This window comes from Crinia signifera, chromosome 1, assembly GCF_055691185.1.
Source record: "Crinia signifera chromosome 1, ASM5569118v1, whole genome shotgun sequence".
NCBI lineage: Eukaryota > Metazoa > Chordata > Amphibia > Anura > Myobatrachidae > Crinia > Crinia signifera.
Window position 1 is genome coordinate 299323479 of NC_139217.1, and position 23488 is coordinate 299346966.

Consider the following 23488-nt stretch of genomic DNA (forward strand, 5'->3'; position numbering starts at 1 on the left):
ACACTACTGTAATGTGCCTCACCATCTCATCATTGCACCTGCACAATTAGGGGCAGTCACATTTGAAAGAATGATGCAGCCCAGCCCCTTAACAGCTAATTTATACTGCTATGTGGAAAGCATTTCCCATAGATGTGGGAGGGAACTACACGTCTTATTATTTTGGTAAATCTTTTATAGCCATTTTTGGTACATTTTATTTGCCATGTTAGAAGTAGCGAAAAGGTGATGGTATTTATGGAAAATTCTGAAAAGAAGGTATGGTTACTGCTTAAAACAATTGTGATATTGATTTGGGAATGTAACAAATACAAATATTGAAAAATGGGCTCATCAAAAAAATGTATAAAGAAAAACTCAAAGATTTATCAAGCCTAGAAGGGTGATAAAGTTGAGAAAGATATAAAGTACCCAGCAATACTTTCTTTTTTCAAATTCAGTGGTAAATGTATGAAGCAGTGATAAGGGTGGAGAAGTGTGCCACTGGAGAAGTTTTCCATGACAACCAATCAGCATTGAAGTAACATTTCTAATTTCCATACTATAAAATTGTACAGAGCAGCTAATTAGTTGCCAGTGGCAACTTCTTCATACCTACCAACTTTGTCAGGGCCGGATCGGGCAAGCCTCGCCTGAAAAAGGGGTGGTGCCACAACAAAGTGGCGGAGCCTCATGGAAATGGGGGCATGGCTGAGTGAAGTGACCCACCCTACATTTGTATAGTTTTGGGGGCATGTTCAGCGCTCCCCGAGCAACTGGGTAGTCCCTGGCTCCATCTCTACACTTTTATCACTGCCTCATACATTTACCCCACAGTTGAAACTGATTGTTTTGTTACTTTATCTATTTCCACTTTATCTCTCTCTATGCTTTGCTAAATCCAGCCCTCTGAACCCCTTTCAGTGCAGGCAGTGATAAAAGTGTAGATTAAGCATTCGATGTTTCCTTTTAGAGATAAATGTTAATTTGGACATATATTTCCACCTGCAGACGGAAGCTGTAAATTTGGCAGTTTATAATAACGACTGATATAAATGTAATAGTTTATTTTGAATAAACAAATAATAATAAAAAAAGAAACCCCTTTCCCAAATAACATGCTTAACTAGCACCAGCACTACAGTCAGGGCTGGTAGTAGGATCCAAAAGATACATTAGACAACACTATATAATAGGGAAACAAGCAGCTTAAGGTTCCATAGTGTGGACTACACCCAGCCTGCTAAAGGAAACATTAGAGCATCTATGGGAGAGAATAGTGTAAAGTTGGCCAGGCTGCTGCAGAAAAACACTGGGGATTTTCGTGACACACAATTTTGGGACACACCAGTGACCCAAGTATAATGGTGATAATCCCAAATTCTTTCACCCATTACACAAATGTAAAATATAAATAATTTATTAGCACGCTGACATATGTTTTTAACCAGGCCCGGGTTCTTTGAACCAGTGCTGGGTTCCTAAATAAAGGGGGGAAAAGTGATGTGGTCCCCCGCATTCAAGAAACCAGCACCAGGCTCTTGAACCAGTCCTGGTTCCAAAAATACATGGGACAAAAAGACTATGGGTCCCCCATCTCACAAGTGGGGGAGAGCCACCTGTGAGTATACACATAGTGGCTTCTCCAGTTCCAGGTTTGCATTTTTTTAACCCCCTGGATCCCTACTGGAGAAAAGTATAGACCAGTGTTGGAGCTGGGGGAGGTGAGTATGTATGTTTGCGTGCATAAATTAGGTTTCAGTATGAAATCCCGGCGGTCGACAAGGGGGGGACGTGGATCGCCCCCCCCCCCCCTTGCGGGCTCGCTGCGCTCGCCACGCAGCGGGCCCGGTGCCTCGCTACGCTCGGCACGCTAATTTATTCTCCCTCCAGGGGTGTCGTGCAATGAGATGAGATGCGATGCGATGGGACCCGATCTTATACAATTTAAAATTGTATGCCATTGTATGCCATATACAATGGTATACAATTTTAAATTATATAAGATGCCATAAGATGGAAATCGTGGGCGCCGTGCTAGGAAACAAGTACCGTATGTTCCAATATTTTAAAGACAAATTATGTTACTTATACGTACCCGTGGATGTTTTTAACCAATAAATGTTTATCAAACTTTATTTTAAACGTATTTATTGTGTCTGCCGACACCACTTCTTCAGGAAGAGAGTTCCAAAGTTTGACTGTTCTGACTGTAAAGATATTTTTTCTTCTAGATGAACAAAATCTTTTTTTCTTCTAATCTGAACTCGTACCCTCGCATCCTAGATTCTTGTCTAGCAGAAAAAAGGGTGTTTGACAGTTCCTTATATTGGCCCCTAATGTATTTATACATATTGAGCATGTCCCCCCTTAAACGTCTCTTCTCTAGTGTGAATAGTCCCAGATTGCTTAATATTTCCTCGTAGCTTAATTCTCCATTCCCTTTTTAAGCTTTGTTGCTCTTCTTTGGATTTTTTCTAATTCTATGATGTCCTTTTTATAGTGTGGGGCCCAGAATTGTACTCCGTATTTGAGGTGCGGGCTAACCAATGATTTGTACAGAGGCATAATTACTTTTGAGTCCCTACTTTCCATGCCCCTTTTGATACATGCTAGAGTTTTGTTGGCCTTTTTTGTTGCTATATTACATTGAGCACTACACCCTAGTTTGTTGTCTATTTGGACTCCTAGATCCTTTTCGAGTACTAAATTACCCAATTCATCCACGCTTAGGTTATAACTAGCACACTGGTTATGTCTCCCAAGGTGCATGACCTTGCATTTGTCCACATTGAACCTCATCTTCCACTTCTTTGCCCACTTATCTAGATTGTCAAGATCATTTTGAAGCGTGGTGACATCGGTACTTGTGAGTTATCCAGGCTGCCGATTTTTTCATCGCGCCCGAAAAATCGCGGGCATCGCGTCGGTCGCAGTCATTATAAGGTGCCGCGACGCGACCGACGCGATGCCCGCGATTTCCCATAGACAGTAATGTTAAAAGACGCGATGGACCCGATTTCCCATAGACAGCAATGTTAAAATTATTACAGTAATGTTAAATGATGTGCAAAATAAAATGACAATGTGAAATGGGCCAATATGGCCATTTCACATTGGATATGTTTTAAAAAAAAAAGTTTCATGGCCCCGTTAACGCCACCCCGCTATTGACGCCAACCCGAAGCGTGGCGAGCGCAGCGAGCCCGCGAGGGGCGGCAGTACGCGTCCTCCGACCTTTTCATACCCCTACTATCCAAGTCAGCGTGGAGTTGAGAATAAGGCGAGCGCAGCGAGCCACCGAGCCCGAAGCGTGGCGAGGGGACGCGGACACGGACGCGGACACTTGTGTGCGCTCGCCACGCTTCGGGCTTTCTATTCTCAACTCCACGCCGACGTGGATAGTAGGGGTATGAAAAGGTCGGAGGATGCGTACCGCCGCCCCGCGCGGGCTCGGTGCGCTCGCCAGGCTTTGGGTTGGCGTCAATAGCGGGGTGGCTTTAACGGTGGTGGGGGGCCATGAAACATTTTTTTTAAAAACATATCCAATGTGAAATGGCCATATTTTATTTTGCACATCATTTACTGTAATAATTTTAACATTGCTGTCTATGGGAAATCGGGTCCATCGCGTCTTTTAACATTACTGTCTATGGGAAATCGCGGGCATCGCGTCGCTCGCGTCGTGGCCCCTTATAACGGCCGCGACCGACGCGATGCCCGCGATTTGGTTGTAAATCGCGGGCATCGCGTCGGTCGGGTGTCCTTAAGTTAACTAAACTTAAGGACAAAATCGGCAGCCCGGATAATTCACATGTACCGTGACATCTTCTGATGATTTAATAACTCTGCTCAGTTTTGTATCATCCGCAAAGATGGATACATTGCTGAGTAACCCCATCCCAATATCGTTAATAAAAATGTTAAATAAAATGGGCCCTAGAACCGAACCCTGTGGCACTCCACTTAGTACTGGTATCATATTTGAAACGGCACTGTTCACGACCACATTGGTGTATGCATGTATGTTAATAAAGCTCTACTTCCAAAATATGGGGGACCCCTAGTCTTTTTGTCTCCTTGAAACCAGGACCGCTCCAAGAGCCTGGTGCTGATTTCCTAAATATGGAGGGATCACATCACAGTTTCACCCCGTATTTGCGAAACCAGGCCTGGCTTAATTAGCCTGGGGCTGGTTTTTATTATTTTTTTTTTACAATTTTGTTGACAGAACCCTCACTGATCTGTGCATAGTTCTGTGAAACTCACCAGCCTGGACCTGGTCTATTTTTCCACCTTAATACATTTGCAATTTTTATGTTTTCTATGAGATAACGTGCGATTTTTACGGCAAATCACACTATACTACATGTGTGAAATGCACGATTTTGGCCATTTTTTACCCCCAAAAAATCGCACCCTATTACTTCCGGCTCACTGTCTCTATAAATGTTATTTTAAATCTCTCCCAGTCCTAAAATGGATGGCATATTTAACTCGACAAAGCTATATTGATGTGTCCAATAGAGTATGTAGCCTGCATAAGATATGTTTGTCTAGGCCACTGATCATTGGTTTGAATAGAAATAAATGGTAAACATGCCTGAAATAAATCCTAAACATTTAGCGTTTACTTCTATCACCCTTATAAATCCATCAGATAAAGCCACTGATAGCTACACTTGTTTTGTTGAAAACTTAATTCAAACTACTGTGGAACTGACATTGCTCCGTACTGTAGAGTGCCAGGTATTGCATTGGATTCTAAAATTCTTAAAATAAATACCGCCACCATTCAGTTATACTCCTGTACTATTATTTTACAGCAGAGAAAGTGAGTTTATATTCATTAATATTTATTTCTTATTGTATATACTTTAGTTTTATGGCTGCCTTTCCCAACAACAGAATATGTTACAGGACTATGTAAGAACAACTACTTATCACAGAGCAATACTGCAGAATCACATAGACTTCAATGACAAGGTAAAAATTGTCTTTTATATAATTTTTGTTTTTCATACCCCTTCAGATAATTTGTATGCTGTGACATATGTCATTGTATAAGCCTTATGAAGAGTTAGGCACAAAGCATAGAACCAAAAATAAGTGGTTTTGGTACTTGTTTCCTAGCACGGCCACAATCTTAAGTAATCGTGTCCCTTAATTAAGGGACACGATTACCCCCGATGGACCCGATTTCTTTTGAAATCAGGTCCATTTTGCCGGCTAGGAGACAATATCGGGGGCATCGCGTCGGTCGGGACCATTAACATTGGTCCCGACGCGACCGACGCGATGCCCCCGATATTTCCATAGGCTTCAATGTTAAAAAATATTTTAACATTGAAATCTTGTCTGGAAAGGTAAAATATCGGGGGCATCGCGTCGGTCGGGACCATTAACATTGGTCCCGACGCGATGCGACGCGATGCACCCGATTTTTGCATAGGCTTCAATGTTAAAATATTTTTTAACATTGAAATGCTGTAAAAATGTGAAAAAATGTGAAATGGGCCAATATGACCCATTTCACATTATAGATGTCCCCGTCGTCACCCCACGATAGACGCCAACCCGAAGCGTGGCGAGCGCAGCGAGCCCGCGAGGGGCGGCGGTACGCGTCCTCCGACCTTTTCATGCCCTACTATCCACGTCGGCGTGGAGTGAGAATAGAATAGTGTGGCGAGCGCAGCGAGCCACCGAGCCCGAAGCGTGGCGAGCGCAGCGAGCCCCGCGAGGGGACGCGGATACCTTCACAGTTATACGCGTCCCCTTGCGGGCTTCACAGGTGTCCGTGGCGACGCGGACACCTGTGAAGCCCGCGAAGGGACGCGTTTACCTGTGAAGGTATCCGCGTCCCCTCGCGGGGCTCGCTGCGCTCGTCACGCTTCGGGCTCGGTGGCTCGCTGCGCTCGCCACACTATTCTATTCTCACTCCACGCCGACGTGGATAGTAGGGCATGAAAAGGTCGGAGGACGCGTACCGCCGCCCCTCGCGGGCTCGCTGCGCTCGCCACGCTTCGGGTTGGCGTCTATCGTGGGCTGGGGTTAACGCGCTTAAATTTGGGGGGGTTGGGAATTTTTTTCATTGAATCCAATGTAAAATTGGGTCCCAGGGACCCAATTTACATTGGATTCAATGAAAAAAATCGGGTCAAAAATCGGTCGGTCGCGTCGATCGCATCGCATGCGACCAAATCGCATGCGATGCGATCGACCCGATTTTTCCGACACGACCACCCCGATCTGAATCGGTGTGGCCGTGCTAGGAAACAAGTACCGTGGTTTTACATATTGGTAAAACCATGCTATGCAAATAAGGGAAACACGCCAACAGATATAGAGTTTTGCAAAAAAAGGAAAGAGCTAACCGTGGTTAGTGTAGAGCACTTACCAGCAGAGCAGGCCCTAGCCCAAATTACGCCCTCGGCAAGATTTTGGCTGGTGCCCCCTAGCACCGACACTAGTTCCGCCTCTGACTCTGCTCCCCTTTCCCAGCACCATCAACCCTCATCATAGCAGTCATCATTTTGGTGCTCCTACCCGCAATATTTTAAATAGAAACAGTGCACACAGGGGTGTGATCTTGCTGGGAAGGGGCATGGCCACACAAATATGCCACACAGTAGTGCAACTTTATTCACATTATATTATGCAATGGTGTCCCTTATTCACATTACATCACACAGTAGTACCACTTTACCTTATATACATTACTCCTCACATTATTCACATTATACCCTTAGAAAAAAATCTTGAGAAAATATTGTATTTTAAGCACCTCCATGGCCACACTGCAACCCAGCACAAAGCAGTGTGAGCTGGGCAGAGGAGAAGAGCTGCAGCTGCTGCTGTCACTTAAGGGGAGGGGGCCCGGGGTCCTTACTGGGCCCTTCCATCAGACTTTGGCCTGGGTAATTTGTACCCCTTACCCCTTTCTCTCGGCACCCCTGATAATACCACACAGCAATGCCCCTTACACATGACACACATTATTGATGTCCTTATAACCATAATGCCCCTTACACATTATGCCAACCTTTATTAATGCCCTTCATACACATAATGACACACATAATTCCCCTTACACATATGTTGAACATTAGTAATGCCCTTATACACATGACACACATAATGCCCATTACACATATGTTGCACATTATTAATGCCCTTATACACATGACACACATAATGTCGCACATTTTTTATGCATTTATACATGACATGGCATTTATACATGACACACATAATGCCCCTTACACATTTGCCGAACACTATTGCACAACCAACCCACCCGCAGACAGCACTCGCACAGCTGCTAACACTGTGACCTCTGCCTCTGCTTGGATACAGATGTTTCCTCATACATCTTGACTCAATAGGCCATGCAGCTCCTGGCCAGTTCTGCTAATGTTTGGTGCCTTTTTTGCCGAAAATTCATCTTATTTGCATTGTTATGTGACCAGGACACTCAAGGAGCTTCCAATGATTAAAATGATATGCAGCATGACTATGGCCCTTATTCTGGTTGGTGCGGTCGAGCCGCATATGCGTCTCCGACCGCACCAGACGAATCCCCGCCCACCCTACGGATCGCCACGGCCGTCCGTACACGGACGGCTGGCGATCCGCATAAAAATGGTGGAGGCTACGCCTCCACCATGGTGGGAGCTGCCCCCTGCATTCGATGGTCGTCGACCATCGAAGGCAGGTCCGCACGCCGCGGCAGCTCCCGCAAGCTGAGACCACACGGACAATCGTCCGTGTGGTAGCTTGTATGGGGGCTGAAAGCTGACATCCGGCGACGTCAGCTTTCCGCCCCCATGAGTTGCGTCATGCCCTCATTAGCATGCGTACGCCCCGCGTTTGCATGGGAACGCCCATGAAACGCGGGGCGTACACATAGGGAAATGAGGGCATGATGCCTCTCACGCCCCTATACGCCCCCTTTGCGGCGGACGAAATACGTCTGCGGCGAAGGGGGCTGCACATGCGCAGATTCACCTCTGCGCATGTGCAGAGTAAAAACATCGGCGGTACGGCCGCACGCGGGCCGTACCGCCCGAACCAGAATAAGGGCCTATATTCTGTGTGCGACTGTGGCTGTACCTGCATACGGAATGCTATGTTACAGTGATTTCCATGAATACACTATTTCATATGCAGATACAGCCTCACTCACACACAGAATATAGGCATGCAGAAGCTGCTGATGCCCATAGGCATTCCAAATGCCCTAGGCAATTGCCTAGTTTGCCTATGCCTAAGGCCGGCTCTGCTTACCAGGAGCCGTTTAATCAAAAGCAGCTGCTTGAGGGAGTAGTCAGCTCCCAAATAAAATGAAATACAAATAAACAAGAGTAAGCAGCGCTTTCAGTTACAAAATTTGATGATTAATTTAATAACAAGTAAACATGTTAAAATACAGTACACTAAAAAAAAAATTAAAAAATAAGAATGAATGATGGTTTGGACCCAATAGATAGTCACAGATTCAAGGATGTTAAACCTGCTCTGATCCTGGGAAAAGCTTTTTGAGGAAGTCCTTATTGGCCACTTTATGGTGTCCTGAAGATGTTGAAATGGACTACAACCGATGGCACAGTTGGAATTAGTCCTCACTACTGTGAGTGGTCAGGTATCCATAGTTTCACTGGCAAGAGACTTCCAAAGGTGAAGGGGAATCCGATCAGATGAGTAGGCAGGTGGGACAAGTCCTTGGGCATGGAAAGGATGTGTCCTTGAAGTAGATTAGGGTCCAAACAGTAAGCACCAACGCCCTCTGCTGGCTGTTATGTGTAAAAAAAAAATATATGTATATATATTCATGTGCTGTAAGCACATGAATAAAAATAGCATGTCCCTTCACATAATAAAATTCCTGATTTGACACCAAATTTAAAAAAAAAATTCCAGTTCACCATAAAAAGATGGCGATTGCTACACGGTGACACACAGCGAAAATTACTTAGAAAGCAATTTGCCATCTGATCTTTGTATACACTCACGGCGAATTACATTGAAAAACCCCATTGAAAAACCACAGCGAATTGCGGTGACTATCAGACTGCGAATTGTCCGTCATTCACTGTTCTCCGTCGGCGAATAGTGAACGATGAATAGGGTGAATCACTTTTTCAGTAAAAAGATTCACCTTAGAGCATTAAAATAGCACACATTCGCCATAGAACATGGTGAATCAGCCTCATTGAATACTGCCCAAAGTCTCCCAGTATTTGTGGGCTACATGCAAAATCAGTAAAGATTTTCCCCGCATGTAAAATAAATATATCTATTTGCACCCTGCGCATTGCAACATGGTTTGTCCAGATTAAAATTTGCCTTGTTGCTACATAAGACCCTAGGTGTAAAGAAGCTAAGCTACAAGCTGAGGAGAAATGGCTCAGTCAGTAGGTAAAAGGGGCAAAAAAATTTCCAGGTACAGTATATAAATGAAAGGAGAAAAGCAGATGGAGAGATAATAAGACTTAAAAAAGAAACAAGGCAATGACACATAGAAATGTTTTTTTACTCAGAATTCACTTCAGAGAGAGAGAGGAAGGGCCTATATTCCAGTTGTAAGAACATTCATAAAAATTACAAGTATTTACAAGTACATTCACAGAGGAGAAGGTCCTAACAGAACTCTCAAAATTGAAAGTGGAAATTAACGGGGCCAGATTTAATACATCCAAGGATACTAAAAGAGCTATAAGGGTTACTGGTAACATAATTAACTGAAATATTTAACCAGTCACTAGCTACAGGAGTGATTCCAGATTACGGGAAAATAGCGCGGGTCATCCCACTGCACAAAAATGGAAGCAAGGAAGAGGCAAGCAACTACTGGGCAGTGAGCCTTACATTAGTAGTAGGGAAATAAATGGAAACACTATCACAAGTGAGAATGGTGGAATATCTCAAATCCATCAATTTAAAGGATCCTAAATATCATGGCTATACTGCGGGAGGTCAATCAAATCTTACTGCTAAGTAAACTCAAAAACCTGGATTGCATTCTAAGATGGTTGACTGGATAAGAAACTGGTTGTAGAATAGTAAACAGAGGGTCCTGGTCAATGGAGTTCTGCTGCAGAAATTAAAAGTTACAAGTGGTGCAGGTAAGCAATGTAACAAATCAATAACGTAGGCAAATCAGATGCTTCGTTGCATAGGAAGAGGAATCAGTAGCAGGAAAAAAGAAGTAATAATGCCCCAGTATAGGTCATTGGTACAGAACATATATATGGATGACTGGTGGTGGGGATGGATTTCTGAAAAAGCACTACACATCTATATTAGTAATACACCTTTCAGACATAAACCCAACAAATAACTGGGTTTTAAAACATAGGTGTAACCCAGGTCCCACCTCAGAGAACCCCTTTCATACTACAGTGCAATGCAGACTACAGGGGTAGATGTAAGAAGCAGTGATAAGGGAGGAGAAGTGATAAAGTGCCTGGTAGTTTATCACCGGCCAATCAGCTCCTGACTGTCCCTTTTTAAACCCAGCCTGTCACTTAACATTCAGGAGCTGATTGGCTGGTGATAAAGTACCAGGCATTTTGGGCCTTATTCTGGTTCACTCCTTCTGGCAAATTCCTTCTTAGATGGACAAAACCATGTGCACTGCAGGTAGGGTAGATGTTACTTGTGCAGAGAGAGTTAGATTTGGGTGGGGTTTAACTTCAAAGTGAGATCTATATTGCAGTGTAAAAATAAAACAGCCAGTAATTTCCCTGCAAAGAAACAAAATAACTTACCCAAATCTAATTCTCTCTGCACATTGTACATCTGCCCCCCTGCAGTGCACATGGTTTTGTCCATCTTTTTCTTTTCTTTTTCTTTCTCTGAATATGAGGCGACTGATGCAAGCCTCCGCCGTAATCCTAGTAATTTATTGGCATCAATTATATCCAAGCAAAGCATAACAAAGTAATTTGTTACAAATTGGCATTTGTAATACAATCAAACCTACATTGTATTTATAATCCTTACTAAAGTAGTGACTGACTAATTCCCTCTGATTTCTTTTGAAGAGGGAGAGTATGTACAATCACTCACATTTTTAGCCGCATAAATCTGTACAATAAGGTATCCTCATATTTTCGCATGTTGACACAAGAACTAATTTTGGTGTGACAGATTATTGAATCAGTCACCAAGAATTATTCATTTATTGGTACTTACACCTTTCCCTTTTACCTTTGTATAACAGTCTTTCAGACTTAAGCAAGACCTAGGTCAAATCAGCATGTTCCAACATATTCCTAGGTTTTTGGCTATGTTTGAAAGGGGTTTTAATTTGTTTTTACCATTTTTGTTATGTTACTAACCCTTTTAGACTTCAGTGATGAGATATGAACTGTTATTTAATAAGTCTGAGACAAATTATTGGCTTCATGACATTTTCTTGTCATTCAATAATTCATATTTTGTCAGATCTGTTTACATTTTTTAACCAAAACATATGATAAATAGTAACTTTTTATATGCACATATCCAATTTCAAATAAACTCCCTGTTTAGGTTATTCTGGATGTTGGCTGTGGATCGGGAATACTTTCGTTTTTTGCAGTACAAGCTGGTGCAAGGAAGGTGTATGCAGTGGAATCCAGCCCTATTGCAAACTACACGGAGGTATTGTGGGTGTGTTATTTGAAGCCAACAAAAACAATATAGGCAAGCTGCTTATATTTATTATATTATATTAAATAGCTAAATAGGTACAATTATCCTGGAAATATATGGTTATAGATTGCAGAGCCGTGACAAAGCTGTGGTTGCTGTTGGTTTTAGCAGTAAGGTGAATATATTCCTTTATATGACAAGTTGGTTTTTAATTGAATTTTACCTTCTCCATCAGTCTATAGGAGAGAGGAATCAAGCCTCGCAGTGTGAAAAAGTGGAGAAGTTGGCCAAAGCAACCAATCAGCTTCTAGCTATCATTTCAAAGACTATACTAGTCAGTGGTGTAACAATAGACCCCGTGGTGGCAGGGAGGCGCTGAGTAAATGTGGGCGCCGGGGGTCTGTGGGGCTTTCGCTGCACCACTGCTGCCTGCTGGGACCTGCAGATCTACTTGCCCGCAGTCCAGACTCCCGGCGCTCCTCCTGCATCTGCTAATGAAAAATGGCCCTAACAAAATGTCTGTCTGAAGCCTGCACGAATCTGAATGATCCGTGCAGGCTAAAGCCAAATACACCAGGAAATAGAAGTGTCTTTTCCTGGCTTATTTGGCTGGCAATTATCGTCAGTTTGCCGATAAATAGCGGCCGTATATTTTAATTCTTTTGAATGGTGATTCCTATTCGTATTGTCCGATGGCGTATACATTCGTATTTGTAAATACAAATACGAATGTGCCATAAATACGAATATGTGTGTTTTTGGCATAGTAACTGCCAAAAATACCAATACGCCTATTTTCCTTTGCAAATACGATTTTTTTAGCCATGTTTGCCTTAGTACATTTCCCTTAAAGTACCATCCAATCAGATCCTAACTGACAGAAGCAGGTTGGTTGGTTGGTACTTTCTCTCCATCCACTTTATCTCTCTCCAAAGCTTAGTACATAATATGACATGGATAAATGCAAATAGGCCAACCAATGCATTGGGCAACATGCACTGGGCTATTCAATTTATCACAAAAGAGCATGCTCTATGTGAAAACTGAATCATAGGTCACTACAGGATTAGCAAAAGGGTTTTAGATTTGGAGTGTATGGGGTGAACAAAAGCAGTAACAGTACAGTAAGGGCATAGTCACGTTGTTACTGTTACAGATCTGTACAGAGACACGCATGTACTTGTCAGCAGTGATTTTGTTCAAACACAGGAAATCACTGAGATTTTTCGGGCATCTGGAATTCAACGTTGTCCTCTATTTCCCAATAGTAGATTTGGACATTGATCATGGACTTATGAGGACTCTATCCCAAATGTCAGGGTCCTAGATGCCAGGGGGAAAATTGGATAAGATGATAGATTCAGAAAGTGAGAGATTTCGTAAGACATCTACAGTTTTTTTTTTAAAGCGGCAATCATTTACACTGCAACACCAGTTTGATTTTGCAGTGTAAATGATTGCCACTTTAAAATACCTGGATATTTCTTACCAAATCTCTCAAATCTTCTGAATCTCTCATCCTATTACATTTCACCCCAGGCCAGTGTTCCCTCTAAGCTGTGCGCATGTGCGCGCGCACACAACTCGACGAGCGTGCGCACAGACATTACAACAGAGTGCACAAAGCAGCAGTGGTCCCTTTTTGAAGTGGACTCAATGTGTGTTTCACCCATTAACTACATTGTGTGCTGTGTTTTGAATGTTTAAATGATTAAAATCATTTTGAAGTAAAGTTAACACAAATGCTGAATGTCGTTTTCCAGATACATATAAGTGACGCACAAAATTTTTAATTTCCTTCCAAAGTTGCACAGCCAAAATCTTTTGCCGCACACAGCCTTCGTAAAATTAGAGGGAACATTGCCCCAGGCCTCTGCTAGATAGGAGCAGTGGTGCCGAGATCAAGGTGGGGCTCTTTCCAGGGCATGGGTTTGTCTGAAGAGCCCATTGGGGGCCCAGAACAACCATGGAGGAGGAGGAATGTACCTCCCTCCTTCAAAGCAGCATGCATGGCATTTTTACTACATAATATTCTTTAACAAGTTGGCATGTCCATGTCCACAGGTTTGGCCACACACCATTTAGCACAGAGATCCACAGTGTTGGTGGCCCTGGTTGGCTGAGGTTGCAATTACAAAATATTGTAGAAAATCAATATGGCTGCTTTTTTCCACAGAAACTTGTTATTAGCAACAACCTTTCTGATAAAATCTCAGTGTTATGTGGGAAAATTGAAGAAGTCTCTCTCCCAGAATATGTGGATGTGATTATTTCTGAACCAATGGGATACATGCTGTTCAATGAGCGAATGGTGGAAAGTTACCTCTATTCTAAAAAGTGGCTAAAACCAAATGGTAAGAAAAGTTAAATAATGTAGTACATAAAAAAGAAAAAAAATCAAACATTTATCTTATAGATAATTTATCTTATAGAAATGTAATTTAAATGTAATAAAACTATTGAATCAAATTGTTAATTAATAAAGGTTACAGCATCATTTTTTTTACAATAGTTGTCTTAATACATATCCTTAATTATGTGTTATAAATGTGTTACTTTAGATATGCATTTGGAATGGAACTGAAACCAAGGTTTAGGGGGGTATTCAATGTCAGGGGCACGGCTGTCGAGCAAGCTCGACAGCCGTGCCCCTGTCCCGTTCTCGCTTGGCTCGACTGGAGCTCGGCGGTCGGGATTCAATGTCCCGGCCGCCGAGCGGCGAGAAGGGGGCGTGGCCGCGAGTTGATGACGGAAATAGACGAGCTCCGGCCAGGAGCTCGCCTATTTCCGGCTTTTCTCGGCAGAACGAGCCCGACAGCTTATGCTGTCGGGCTCGTTCTGCGGTGAAACCCTGTTCAATGCTGTCGGGGAAGACAGCATTGAATAGGGCCCCGCAGCCATCTCCCCCGTCGGGAGATGGCTGCGGGAGCACGACTGTGTTTGAATACCCCCCTTAGGCTTCATTTTATTTCTTGCAAAAAATCTATATTTAAAAACTTTAATTCATTCAAATTCTTTATTCTAAGAATTTAAGTTAAAACCATTGAATTTAATATATGATTGTGATGTTTTATTTAATAGTACCGTATGTTGGATTTTAATATGAATTTTTACTGTTCCATTGTGAACCAGAGAATCTGCCAAACGGCAAAAGTCAACGCAAACTGATTTATGGGAATGTACTTTAAGGGGGGGTATACAATCCCGGGTCACGACTGTCGGGATTTCCCGATAGTCGTGACCCTTTCCCATTCTTGGCCCACTCGACGATATTCGGCAGGCAGGATTCAATGTCTCTGCAGCGCTCCCGGGGCTTCTGCTATGATGACAGGCGCCGGGACTGGCGCATGCGCTGTACAAACCTCTGTACTGTGCATGCGGCCAGCTTCTATCAGCCCATAGAAGGGAAATCATGGTCCGATGTAGGTACTGCGCATGCGCAATCTTGGCTTTTTCTCGGCATCCCGCAGAAAGGAGTCCCGGAGGGAGGGAACACCTACCAATGGGACTGCCTTGGTGACTGTTAGTTGTGGACAGTTCCTCTGCTGCTGTAGAAGCATAAAAAATGAATGTTTATTGTTTGTACCAATTTTCACACCCTACACCAACACCTGGCCTATTGTCACCTAATGCTATGATTTGGCGACAGGACTCATCCATGCATCTTACCAGCTAACTACCGTATGTGTTAACAGGCTGTTTGTGTTTTAGGTATGATGTTTCCTGCCTTCAGCGATATTCACCTGGCACCATTTTCTGATGAACAACTGTATATGGAACATTATTCCAGGGCTAATTTTTGGTGATGTCTGAAATATATACAACATAGTAGTGTAATAATTGTTAATAAACATGCAATAATTGTTTTTTTTTTGTCAGCTGGTTGGATAGTTGCATATTCAGTGTAAATAACACCTTTTAGTCCTGCGTATATACTGTAGGGGGTTACATTTAATAAGATGAGAATAAATCAAACTGGTTTTGCAGTGTAATGATTTCTTACTAAATCTCTCACTTTCTGAATCTCTCATCTTATTACATTTCCCCCAGGGTCTCATACAGGGTTTTTATTTAGCAAGCAGTGATAACTCCATTTTTTATATGTTTTTGCATCTGCCTAGTATAGGGACTGTGATGCATTGTTAGTTTAGGATAATTTGATAAAAAAAATAACACCATATTAAAATACCATATATGGTGCCTACCTGTCCACGATCCACAATCATCAACAAAAAGTGGTACTGTGCATGTGTGATTTTCATCTTATTCCATCTACAATGCCTAGATTACCAACAATGTAAAGCAGGGGCAGAGCTACAAATATGGCATTCAGTACCAATTGCATCAATCCCCCCCCCAGTAGCGCACGCAGGGGGGGGTTCTGAGTACCCAGAAACCCCCCCAGGAGTCTAATGGCCCTAGGCTGAAAGCTGAGGCTCTCCTCTTTCCATGGGTACAAGAATTTTAAAAATCGGCCCTTGGGAACCGGAGATATCTGACTTCAAATCAGTGGTCCCCATCCAAGCCTGTTAATTGCACTTCCCAGTCAGATATTTAAGGTTCTTTCTGACTTAGAGTTTTTCTGAGGATATATTCCAAAAGCTGAGACTCTCCCCCTTTGATGGACACTAGTAGCTTGTCTCTACTGTTCCCAGAACCAGAGATATCTGCTTTAAAGCAGCTGGTTACTGCTCCAGCTCCACACACCTGGTATGTAGTTTTATATACTCGTTGGCAGATTGCTCTGCCTCCTGAACTCTGATCCCCTAGTCCCCAGCACCATTTGGTAGGTGGGATTCTCTAGTTTTTAATTCCATTAAAATCTAAGAAATCTATTTCTGGGAACTGGAGATATCTGCAGTCAAGCAAGCTGTCCTCCCACCAGAAAATTATGAATAATGAGCCCACTCCACTATACACCCCTCCTCTGCATATTAAACATCCTCCACCACCCTGGAAGTTATGTATCAGGCCCCCTTTATTCAGCCCAATGCCCCCTTCTCCCACCCCATCTCCCATTATCTGTGCAGTAAAGGGGTAATTAGTGGAAATTACTGATCCAGGCCCTACATGCTGAGCGGTTGATATAATATACCCTACCACCCGCAGGACATCAAAGCTTCCGCTCATAGCACCCCCCACCCCTACCGCTGGAGGATCGGTAGGGGCCCCAATACATTGCTATGCCCGGGGGTCTACACTGCTGTTATGTATGTATGTATCTATATATATATGTGTGTGTGTGTGTATAATATTATTATTATTATTATTATTATTATACATTTGGTCTATCTATAATACTTTAACTGACCCGGCATATACTGGGTCACCTAAGTGTCCATCTCCGTGCTTTGCTCCGCCCCTCTGGAAACCCCCTTCTGAAAATCCTGCGTTTGCCACTGCCCCCCCCAAACCACTCACTGTCATGAGTGCTGGGGATAATTGGGGAAAGTAGCTGCATGCAGTTGGAACAAGTCTACTTTATCTTCAGGGACCAAGAGGATCTCTCAATTTTTATAGAGCCTCACAGCCATTTAGAGAGAGTAGGAAGCATGCTATTACCTAAGTCCCTTATACCCTCTGCCTATATTTTAACTATGGGATTGGGTATGTGTAGTGATAGAATGTTGCAGGAAGGGGTCCTTTAGATACCCACTTAGGTTCTCTTTGCTAGTCAAGTGTGCAGTACATTGCAAAACAGGACATAAAGTCAATTATTTTATGTAAAAATATAAATGGCGTAAAGAATCAATAAAAGCTACGCCATTTAAAATATATAATTTTGTACAATTATTTGCAGAGATTTATCAAAGCTTGGAAAGAGATAACGATGAGAGATATAAAGTACCAGCCAATTAGCTCATGTCATTTTTGAAACACGGCCTGAAACTGTCAGAAGCTGAGTGGTTAGTACTTTATGTATCTCTCTGCAAGCTTTGATATATTCCCCCCTTTACCATGTGTGATCGGATTGTGTAATGTTTCTATTATAGCAATTTTTTTGTAACTAATAGGTACCAGCAGTGTTTCTATGGAGTTAACCTTACTAGTTTGCGGAGTGCTGCAGTTGATGAATACTTCAGACAACCCATTGTTGTAAGTGTTAGGTTTCACGAAATTCAGTTGGGACAGATGTGGCAAAACAAATTACTTTTTAATTTTGGGTGAGAAATGAGATGTCCATGCTAATGCGATGTTGAACCATACCATCCAACTTTATGTTGCGCTGGAGCGGTATGACCTATCGGCATGGGGGAGTGGCCTAAGAACCTCATCATTACACAAGGCCGCGCCCCCGTTTTGCCGCTGTTTCGGCATGGCAAGTCTCTGTGGGCTTCTAGCCATGCCCCCATCTCCTCTGCCTGCATGCACAGCATCTAATCACCTCCGCTTAGCTGAGTGACAGTGTTGACGGAGGGGGGGGAGGGGGGACACACCGCTGGCCCCGGGCAGGGCACAGGAACGTCCCCAAAAAAACGTAACGTTCCAGTTGGGGGGTATGGTTGAACCATTAAATCCACCCTCAAGGATTATAATAGTCAGGATGTGAAAATATACCCAGAAATTTGTGAGTTACTGTCCATTATCAGTCAGGGCAAATTCACATGAAAGAAATGTTATATTTTGACAAATATGGGTTATAGTGCTGCCATTATCTTAGAAACAATTGCTGATTTATCTGATTATATTCCTTCATTCAGTAATTTTGTGGCTTTTTTAGAAAATCAGAGCCTATTCACATATTCATCATGCTCATGTATGAACACATACTGCATTACTGTCAATGTGGACAGAGCATGAGCCATCATAGAGCTGAATGAGCGCAGTATAATGGCACAGTTACTTATTAGTTTCAGCTTTCTTTTCCTGTTCATTTATTTATTTCCAAAAAACATAGCTTCTATATAACTACCAACTTATTAAAAACAATATTTAAAAAGGTTATGTCATCATTACATCACATATGTGACCATTATAATACAAGTTGAGTATCCCTGATCCAAATATCCAAATCATTCCGAACGAAAACCAAAATGTACTTTTTTTTTTGCTAAAAGCCTACTGGGGACATATGTAACTGGCACTACTGGGGACATATGTAACTGGCACTACTGTTGACATATGTAACTGGCACTACTGGGGACATATGTAACTGGCACTACTGGGGACATATGTAACTGGCACTACTGGGGACATATGTAACTGGCACTACTGGGGACATATGTACCTGGCACTACTGGGGACATATGTACCTGGCACTACTGGGGACATATGTACCTGGCACTACTGGGGACATATGTAACTTGCACTACTAAGGACATGATGTGTAACTGGCGCTACTGGGGACATATGTAACTGGCACTACTGGGGACATATGTAACTGGCACTACTGGGGACATATGTAACTGGCATTACTGGGGACATATGTAACTGGCACTACTGGGGACATATGTACCTGGCACTACTGGGGACATATGTACCTGGCACTACTGGGGACATGATGAGTAACTGGCACTACTGGGGATATGATGTGTAACTGGCACTACTGGGGACATATGTAACTGGCACTGCTGGGGACATATGTAACTGGAACTAACTTTGATCCATATTTTGAAACCTTGGGTGAGATTTAATAGGATGAGAGATTCAGAAAGTGAGAGATTTTGTGAGAAATCTCCAGGTTTTTTAAAGCGGCAATCATTTACATTTCAAAATCAAACTGGTTTTGCAGTGTAAATGATTGCCGCTTTAAAAAACCTGGAGATTTCTCACCAAATCTCTCACTTTCTGATTCTCTCATCCTATTAAATCTCACTCCTTGTTTAATGCACAAATAAACAACATAAATGCAAGTTACCTCAAGATACCACATTGAAATATAAAAATATTCAGAAATATGTAATAATCCGTTATACAAAATACTTCTGGTCCCGAGCATTTTGTATAAGGGATACTCACCTGTAATAAGTATTGACAGAAATGGAAAGATATGTGTTGGGTGATAGGGATTTTAAAGCTCCGCTAAAGGCCCCCATACATTAGTACAGTTATGGTATAAATCATAGACTGACTCATCATAGACAGTCATATGGTGGACCACTAATGGTCGACAGTCACAAGGTCGACAGGGTCTAAAAGGTCGACATGGTTATATGGTCACCGTGAAAAATGTCGACATGGGTTTTGAATGTTTTCAGGGTGTCTATGTTGACATAGGTCGATATGGACACTATCTAAGTGTACCGTGTCCTCTTACATGGCTAGCTTCGCTCGCCATGCTGCGCTCGGGACACTATTTTTATTCTCCCTTTTTGTGTGCCCCCACTGCCTAGCTTCCCCTGCCCGGCTCCCTGGTTCCCTCGATGGCTTCCACCACCCCCCCCCCCCCCCCCCACACCCCCCCTGCTCCCTCCACACGGCTCTCTGGTCGCCGGCATCCCCCACCCGCTGCCGGCATAGTGTATTAAATGAATAATTAAAAATATTTAACATTAAAGTCCTGCTTTACATGTTGACAAAAAAAAAAGTTAATAAAAATAATGACTGATAACTAAATATACACTAATTAACCTGCAATGTAATGTCTATCACATTAAATTTAGTTTGGAAAACAGCAAAAGAAACTAAGTTCCTGATTCAGACCTGCTCACTAGACTGTATATTCGGAGCCCAGTTAGCAGGTTAACGCTGCCTTGCCGAAAACACGCCCACCCCGTCACCCAAATACCCTCGCTGCGCTGCGAGCATATGTGTATGCATTTTGTGTATTACACATGTGTATTACACATCGACTTGCATGCGCCCACTCACCATCAAATGATTTTCCCCCTGGCCACTGCCGAAAGTAAGCCAGGACTTACTTTCCAGTTGGCCGGTCTTTTGTGAATTGGGTGCCTGCGCTGACGTCATGTGACATCATCTGCCTGCCCCGAGCCAACAGGGGCCTGACCAATGTTTCTATGGGTGCGCCTACCATTTTTGGGCACACCCATGAAACGCCGGGTGTCCACTCCGGAACCTGTCAATCAGGCAGGGAGCGCCTGGCGAATTAAAGTTTCGGCAAAGGCACCTATGTGCATGCGCACTCCCCCACCATCGGAGACGGGGCCAAATTCGGACCTTTGTGAACAGGTTTGAATCTGCCCCGAATACCACCTTCACATTGCAAAGCTGGGTCCGATCCTTTCACACTAAACCTGGATTGCACAATATGCAGAGGGCGACCTGGGTTTAACCCTTTTTACAACCCAGCTCGAATTGCTGGTTTGGCTGACCAGGGTTATTAGGTTAGGTTGACCCGGCAATAACCAAATTTATTTGTGTGATGTTAAAGGGGTATGAGTGTCTTTACAACCTCTAAAACATTTGTGTAGACCAGGGGCATATAAAGAGAGTAGGGGGCCCGTGTGCAGTTGCTGTCTGGGCCCCTATTCTCTAACTGGCGGTGCATTAGAAAGGAGATATTGCTAGATAAAATGGTTCTGTGGCTATTTTCCTGGTGATTTTTTTACAATGCATGTTCAAAACTCATTGCACCTTGTTCCTGTCTGTGAATCCAGATAAATAAGTGTTGTAGAAATGGGTGTATAGTGTGCTTCATGGGCCTCTCTGGACCCAGGGACCATGTGCATTGTACACCCTGCACCCATTACAGAAATGCCACACACAGAGGGTGAGATTTAATAGGATGAGAGATTCAGAAAGTGAGAGATTTGTTGAGAAATCTCCAGTTTTTTTTAAAGCGGCAATTATATGCACTTCAAATTCAAACTGGTTAAGCAGTGTAAATGATTGCCGCTTTAAAAAAACTGGAGATTTCTTCCCAAATCTCTCACTTTCTGAATCTCTCATCCTATTAAATCTCACCCATCGAGATAAAATATTATACTTTGTTAAAGGACTAATATAGTAGTTATCCAGTTTTGTCACCAAAGCATTGCTATAACACTTCAGTGTAATTAAATAACCTTCCTCCTGTTGATCCATGGCAAATAGAAAATATCTCATTTACAGTATGTTTACTTTTCATCAGTGACTTGTTCTTGTGTGTGAATACATCAATCTACAGTGTATTTGTGTACAGCACTCCTGCGTGGCTGCTAGATGTTTGCTGACATGAATGAGATACAACAATTAGCAATCTGGACAAGTTCATTTTATTCTTAGTACAGTTGATAAAATCTGGTGGAACATTCATGATAACAGTTACATGCAATGCATCTATATTCATACCTCCCAACTTTGCCAGTTCAGCAGGCGGGACAACATTTTCGGGGGTGTGGCCTAATTGGGGGCGTGGCCTATACGTGCGGCTCTCCCACGAGGCCACACCCCCATTTTGCCGCTATGGGAGCATGACCCAGAGGCTCTCTGAGCCTCTAGCCATGCCCCCAGGCCCCTGGCTGCAGGAATAGACGCTGTGCGCGTGTGCACAGCGTTTATTCCCCGCTGCTTAGCAGCTGACAGGGGGGACTCCCAACAGACCCCCCACACCGCGGGACACTGCCGCCCGCGGGTGGGACAGCGGGACAGGCCCTGATAATCGGGACTGTCCCGCTAAAATCGGGACTGTTGGGAGGTATGATATTTGTAGACACTTTTCTTATTATTATTCACGCAGAAATGAGGGTACTTATGTAATATCTGGGCTCCCGTTTTTCTTATGAGACCGCGTCCCCTTGCGGGGCTCGCTGTGCTCGCCACGCTTCGGGCACGGTGGCTCGCTGCGCTCGCCACACTATATAAAATCAACTCCATGCGTAGTTGGATTGTAGGGGTATGAAAAAATGGGGTGCATTTAACATGGGAGCCCAGATAATACATAAGTACCGAAATGAGATATTCACACGCATAAAATACTCCATAATACTATCAATTTCAGGATGTTCTTTATTGCAGTTGCTGCAATGTTTCAATGTATTCTTAATGTGTGTGTATATATATGGGCCATGACCACATCCCATTGGTAGCTGTCTACAATATATCACTTTGTGGGAGCTGAAGAGCACTAGGCTCACACTCACAGACTGCCCCCTCTCCCCCTCTAGCTTCCAATGACTGTCACACTTTCCAGGGGCGGAACTCCCAGAACCAATGCGGTCTCCTGCCTTCGTGCTCCAAGTGCCGAAGGGGCAATTGCATTTGCCGCCATCAATGGCAAAAGTGCAACTGGCCATAGATAGTATATAACTACTCAATGGATGACCATCAATGTTTTTGTATATCGATGGTCATCCATTTACTGTGATTGAGTGGCCTGTGGGCCAATGAAATGCGGGGGGCTTCACGGGTGTCGTGGGCGGAGCTACGCTCCGGGTCTCGGCACTTTAGGGATAAAGCAAAAACAAAACTATTTGTTTAAGCTTTACCTCGATGGTGGGAAACCATCTGGTTCTCCCCCATCGATTGCAAAACTATTCGACATCGGCCATAAACCATCAATGATTTCTAATCATCGATGGTCGATGGCCATCCCTACTCAGTAGTTCACAGCAAGATCCAAATATGGCCTCTGATTTTCCAATGCAGCTCTGTGACGCACCCTCTGCTTTTGCAGAGTTAATTGACTCAATCCAGCAGCCCTGCTAAGCTAACACATGCAATAGAGGACAGGGCAACTCCCACCTGGTGCTGTTCAGCCTGCTCTGCAGTAAGCAACAGTGCGCCCGCCACTGCTGCTGGACTGTGAGATGACACCCACTGGTGAACACTGATTCTAAATGCTCGTGAGTCTGACCCTGATCCACCAGCCATTCTCACACAGCATAGCTGGAGCCCTACTATTTCACTGTGGGCTCTGGTGCACACATGCAATATCAGTTTTCCTTTTAAGGTACCTATTGAATTATAATGATTGACATTTAACCTTAAC

General features: G+C 43.4%; 1 protein-coding gene across 6 annotated transcripts in view; it reads left to right on the top strand.

Moving 5' to 3' along the window:
- Positions 1-23488, top strand: part of LOC146077226 (histone-arginine methyltransferase CARM1-like) — a 66063-nt gene that overhangs the window by 33075 nt on the left and 9500 nt on the right. For all 6 annotated transcript variants that reach the window (XR_014474485.1, XR_014474487.1, XR_014474488.1 and 3 more), the window contains exons 4-8: positions 4861-4965; positions 11515-11625; positions 13793-13970; positions 15328-15418; positions 17631-17712. Coding sequence is in view for 2 of the 6 variants with exons in the window: in XM_083186020.1 (XP_083042146.1) it covers positions 4861-4965; positions 11515-11625; positions 13793-13970; positions 15328-15418; positions 17631-17712 (567 nt within the window). In the remaining 4 variants the exon portion in view is untranslated. The remainder of the gene's footprint in view (positions 1-4860; positions 4966-11514; positions 11626-13792; positions 13971-15327; positions 15419-17630; positions 17713-23488) is intronic.